Below are 6,077 nucleotides of genomic sequence, written 5' to 3' on the forward strand. Positions count from 1 at the left end.
TTTTGAATTCCCATTGAGTCCTGTGGGAGAAGACAGGGCATTGTTGTTGAACCCTGTGGCTTTCCAGGGTTGTGCAGATAAACCAAGGAGACCTCCACCTGGCCTCACGTGTGCTTTTAGTCTGGCAAATAGACTGAGTGGAGAACATATTTTTCTCTAACCCCTCTCTCTTGCCAAAACAGTGTTTGAGGAGAAGGAATGATTTCTGACTTTGCACGGATTGTTGAATTCCTGCTCCTGTTCTCCATCTTTTTGTTCCTTTTGTGGTGCTAAAATGCCTCTTGCTAACTAATGAGACCCAGCACTTTCCTGGGCATCCCTCCCTTGTTACATGCCCCTAGCCTTGGCTTATGTCTTAAACTTCACCTGCTGAGGGATGTCACCCAGAATCACCCTGTCTTAATCCCTGAGCATGTAGGTTGAGACAACTTGAGTTCCCTCTTCTTTCCTTTCTCAGCATCAGACAGTGAATGTTGTAACATCAACCTGGATACAGAGACCAGCCCCTGCAGTAGCGATTTTGAGGAAAACGTGGGCAAGAAGCTGCTGAGAACCTTGAGTGAGTAGCTAGTTCTTCACCCAGTTGAAAGCTACCCTGCCGACGCTTAGTAGGAAAAGCATGTTAGCATCTTCTTCCTGGGGGAGGAGCAAGGGACTCCTCTTAGGAACCCTAATGAGATACAATTATGGAAATCCACAAAAGGGGTTGGGTCAGCATTGCACCAGTTTGGGGATCTGTCCCATTCAGTTGTTTGTCCTCCAGGATATGAGTCTGCACACCATGCCCACAGCCACAGGTCAATTCTGACCTCCCTCCTCCACTTGTTTTTGTAAATAAGAGTTTATTGGATCATAGACTGATACATTTGTTATCTATGACAACAATGGCAGAGTTGAGTAATTGTGACAGAGACCATACGGCCCACAGGCCTTTAATATTAACTATCTAGTCCTTTAAAGAATTGGTGTCCAGGAGACTCAATAGGAAGAGAACAATCTCTTTCACAGATGGAAGTTCATGGTGGAGAGAACAAGGTGAAGGCATTCCTTCCTAAAAACAGACCTGGGAACAGATTGCTCTCTCATCCTTGAGGACAACTATGTAATTATACCCGCCTGCTCCAATGCCGAAGGGAGATTGCTTCAGAGCCAGAGACTGCAGGTCCCTGGAAGTGGCTCCCAGCTACAGCCACCAACCCTGGCTCATGGGACATCAAAGTCTATGAGATTGGTCCTCTCTGAGGGTGTCTGGCCGTCAGTGGGGCTGGCCCCCCAGGGTGCTGGAGACATGAGCCCGAGGTGTTATATGGGCTTTACTCAGTCTCCTCTGGAAGTCTCAATTCCAGGCACCAGCCTGGGTTTGTGACTTTTCAGAGATGGCATCTTATGTGGAAAGTGTGGCCTAATCTTTCAAGATGTAAATATGCCAGTATCGGCACCAGCATGCAATGCAGGTTAGTTCTAGCCAAGCCAAGTTCTAGTCAAGGGCTCTGTCCACATTTCTGCTTCTGTTTGGAAAAGAACTCAGACTGTCAAGCGATTATGAATATTCCTCCAGTGTTACAGGCTGACACTTGCAACCTGTTTTTTTTTCAGGTGGCCGAAAAAGGAAGAGATCACCAGAAGGAGAGAGAACCTCTGAGGAAAACTCCAATTTAACACCTCTGATCACATGACAGGGCAAAGTCAGCATTCACTGGGTATATGAAATTCCAGAGCTTTGGGGAAGAACCCACCCTCTCATCATCTGCTTCCCCCAAGGCCTTCCACAGGTGACAGAACATTCTGCCTTCCCTTCCATCTCTTTGCCCCTAGCTGCCAGTTTGGCAGATTTCCCCTCGTTGCCTCCAGTTTGACTCAGAGCCTTGACATGGCCATAACAGAAGGAGGTGCCTCTAACAGAACATGCTAGAAGTGGTCTTTTCCACAGCATAGTCTGAGACTGGAGAAGAGATGTCTGACTGCAAGCTGACAATGCCACTCTGGGACCCCTGATGTTCTTTGTTCTTTGGGATTCCCCGATGCCATAGGAGACCTATTGTCTTGGAACTCGCCATTCCTTCCTCCAGAACAAAATGTTAACTTTCTAACATAGTTCATGCTTAGTTTGGCTCAGAAGTTACCACTGGCAGACAGGCACATGGGAGGCTGGAGTAGGAGGTCTGAAGATTAGTTCAGGGGATGGACCAAGAATCTCCCCAGAGCTTTAAAGTAGTGGGACTCAGCCATGTTGGCGTGTGATTGACATTACAGCACAGAAAGCTGTTAGTGACTGGTTTCCTGTTAGATAAGGGATCCAACAGCCTGGGGAAGTGTGTGTCAGCTGGAATGGATAGAATGTGAGATGGAACCTCAATTCACTTTTTTTCCCAGGGACACATCTGTTTTGGTTCCCAATCAGCAGTCATCAATTTGTCAATAAATCTGCTCTGGAAGAGAAGGAACAGGGAGCAGAGAGACCCAATTGGGAGCCAGAGATGGAACTTCAGGTCTTAAGTGCAAATCAAAGCAAAAAACAAAACTTACATGGAAAAATTGTAAGTGCTGAAAGCAAGTTTAGCCATGACAAACCAAAGAGTGCCCAGCTCAGCCAAGAAAGATACATTATTTCATGGGACTTCAGGGAGTTACACAGGAATGTTGAAGAATCATTCTTCTTTTTCATGCATTTGTCCCTCTCCCACCCCTTACTACACCCTAGTAGATCAGCTGAGTGTACATTATTCCAAGAACTTACTGGTTTTTCTCCTGAAGTTGGGGTAGGTGTAATCCCAGGCACTACCACCAGATGGCAGAGTGAATGCACATACCCGCTTCCAAGAATAAAATAGCTCTGAAAAGCAACCACAAGGCCCGGTGCGGTGGCTCACGCCTGTAATCCCAACACTTTGGAACACTGAGGCGGGTGGATCACTTGAGGTCAGGAGTTCAAGACCAGGCTGGGCAAAGTGGTGAAACCCCACTTCTACTAAAAATACTAGCGAGGCATGGTGGCACATGCCTGTAGTCCCAGCTACTCAGGAGGCTGAGGCAAGAGAATTGCTTGAACCTGGGAGGCAGAGGTTGCAGTGAATACACCACTGCACTTCATCCTGGGCAACAGAGCAAGACTTGTCTTTGGAAGAAAAAAAAAAAAAAAAAAAAAACACCACAGCCAGCCTTAGGGAAAACTTGGAATTAGTGAAGAAGTTTGTCTTTGGAATACTTCTTTCCCTTTCTGATCTATCTCCTACCCTTTAGATGCTCAGTCAGGTACTCGTTGAGCTGACTGCTGAATCTCCAAACCATTCCCAAACCTTTCCCTGTGGTATACCATCCAGCTTCCCTTCCCTTCCTCCAAAACCCTCACTCCCACCTCCCCACACCCATTCAATCATTCACAGGGAGGAGGGAGATTGATCATTCCTCTGGGTTATCTGCATCTCAAAAGAAAATGCTTACCCACAGGAACCTTTAACTCAGGGGTTCTTAACTTGGGGTCCATCACCCCAGGGGGTCCATAGTTGGACTTCAGAGGGTCTACGAAACCCCTAAAATTATCAGAATTTAATATATGTATTCTTGTATGTTTTTTCCAGAGCATTAAAGCTTTCATAAGGTTCTCAAAGGTCTCAGACCTACAAAGTTTAAAAAAAAAAAAACCTCCACTATTTTAAATAGTGGAACTTTCAGCCCAGGGTTTCTGCAATGCAGAGTGAAGTGGATACTGGGCAGTTCGAGACAGGTTTTTAATTTTAAGTGGTCTTCTCAAGTGTCCATCAATTGGTGGGGAAGGCTGGTACCCACCAAGAAATGGAAGTCCTCAGAAATTCTTGGCACACCCCAGAGTATTGTACAACGTACACCCCCCACATAAACTTTGTCTCCTCCTCCCCAACAACCCAGAGCAGGTGTTGCAGACAGGAGGGCCACAGCATGTGGAAGTAAAGACTTTGGAGCTAGAGATGCCTTTTTCAGCAACGATTATTGACTTCAGCACACTCCTTGCCCGGTCCAGCCTGAGGCTCCAGCAGTGCATGTCTTCTCATAGATAACTTCACAGCCATCCAGTCCCAACACCTGCTCTTGCCTGGTAGGAATAGGCGAAGTGTCAGCCCTCAGTGTTGGGTACCTAGACCCAAAACAATAAATGGTGAGTTCTGAGCAAGAACTACCATCATGCAGGCTTCCTGCCCAGCTGGCCACTGGCCCCAGGGGTGCCTGCCTGGCTGGTCTTCATCACCCCTGAGGCTACCAGGCTCAAGCCACTGCTGTTGCATTACACCCATCCCTTTGCAAAATCCCTAAGAAGCCTGTCACCACTCCCCTCCCACCACACCCTCACCCCACAAAGACTTTCTTCAGGTTAAAAAAAATTTAAAAAAAATTAAGATAAAACATTTATGAAGGCTCAATACATTGTAAATAATTTTTAAATAAAATGAAAATGCCTTTCCTGGAATGTGGCTATTTTCTTTGCCCCTGGAATCTTCTGAAGTGGCTTCATGTGAGATGCAGGTAGAGTGATGCCCAAGTGTAATGATCTCACCTGTGGCCCACCTGCCTGAAGAAGCATGCCGCCCCAGGCCAGGTGTGAGGCTGCAGTGAGATCACAGGGGAGGCTTGGCACATACTCTGGGAGGCCAGATGGTAAGATTTTGCAAGAGTGAATGACAGAAATGAGAAGTAAAAGCCAAACGAGAAGCCAGCATGCATAAAGACAAGGAGCAATAAGACGACAGTGAGGAGAGCTAGCATTTGTTGAACCCATGTGATGGGTGAGGTGCTTTGCTGGGTGCCATCCAAATTCAAGGTCTTGAGGGCTAAACCCAGACAAGTCCTTGAGAAAATATGCTGGTTACACAAGCTCACTTCTGCAGACCCTTCGGAAAGGAGTACAAGTGGCATGACTCACGGTTTGCAACCAAAGGCTATCGAACAGAACACAAGAATGGGCCAGGGCTGTTTGTCAATTTTAAGCCGAGGCCGGAGGAAGGGAACAGCCAGGCGGTGGGAAGATGTGTTTGGGCGTTTAATGCCTGTGTGGAAGGAAGGCCGAAATCTGACACTTAATACTAATTTCTCAAAGCACACAGGATTAGAGGCCTATGCCAGGACCTCTTAAGGGTCTTAGGAACCTCAGTAAAGGCTATTCATTTCACTAACGGTAATAATAAACGATGGAAACAACTATTTTGCCAAGGGCTTTATTTTCCAAGTATTGTGCTAAGTACCCATTAGCTCATTTCTTTCTCACACCCTGTGGAGGAGGGGTTACTGTCTGCAAGGTGGGGTGACTTGCTCGAGGTCACACACCTGGGAACTGGCAGAGCCTGGAGGTCCAAGTGCCCTGCTCATGACTGGGCAAAATTTGTGAAATAATCCCACCTCTGAAGTTCACTGGCATGTCAGAGGCCCTGAGGAGTCCTGCCAGCTTACCAAACTCACACAGAACGCTTTTTCAAGTGAACGCAGTGGGGCCACACTGACCAAGTCAGAATAGAACTAAGAAGGCCAGATTCCCACGGAGATGGGCTTTTTTCAAGTGCTAAAAATATTTTAGCACTGTGGTACTGTCACTTAGGTTTAGAGATCCGTTTATCTTTAATGGTTTTGGTACTCCCCTAAAAAGAAAATTTTAATTTTCCCTAAGAAGATAAATACTGAGAAATAAGATTGTCAGGTAGGGTTGCACTTTGGAAGGCTATAAACATTTTAGTATTTCAGGCTTCTTTTGCCCCCAGAGAACCAATTTTTGTCCCCATGGAGGCAGTATCGTCCCACGGAGAATGAGTGGTTTAAAGTGTCTGGAGAGAATGGCAGATTGACAGAAGGTAGAATCATTCAACTTCCATATTGGCTGCCTTCCCTTATTAATGACAAGGATATTTACATTGGAAGAACAAAGACTGATTTGTTCAGAGGCTGTGAAGAGATGGGTGGGAGGGCACCTAATCATATTCACTCATTAACTTCCAGCAGCCCACCACACACTTGCAGAGAGTGCCCTCGAAGGACTCCCAGGGCTCAAGCCAGACAGGGAAGGATCTGGAAACCACATCCTGTGCAGAAACAAAAATGGCAGGGGAGAGGCAGTT

General features: G+C 46.6%; 1 protein-coding gene across 4 annotated transcripts in view; it reads left to right on the plus strand.

Annotated features, from left to right (window-relative positions):
• Positions 1 to 4,441, plus strand: part of CNNM1 (cyclin and CBS domain divalent metal cation transport mediator 1) — a 64,663-nt gene extending 60,222 nt beyond the window's left edge. For all 4 annotated transcript variants that reach the window (XM_032281255.1, XM_032281256.1, XM_032281253.1 and 1 more), the window contains 2 exons: positions 458 to 559; positions 1,597 to 4,441. In XM_032281255.1, the coding sequence (XP_032137146.1) occupies positions 458 to 559; positions 1,597 to 1,676 (182 nt within the window). In that variant the 3' untranslated portion in view covers positions 1,677 to 4,441. The remainder of the gene's footprint in view (positions 1 to 457; positions 560 to 1,596) is intronic.
• Positions 4,442 to 6,077: the final 1,636 nt, after the last annotated feature.

The sequence above is a fragment of the Sapajus apella genome, unplaced genomic scaffold, assembly GCF_009761245.1.
Source record: "Sapajus apella isolate SASKATOON/1434 unplaced genomic scaffold, GSC_monkey_1.0 scaffold13, whole genome shotgun sequence".
NCBI classification, from domain to species: Eukaryota; Metazoa; Chordata; class Mammalia; order Primates; family Cebidae; genus Sapajus; species Sapajus apella.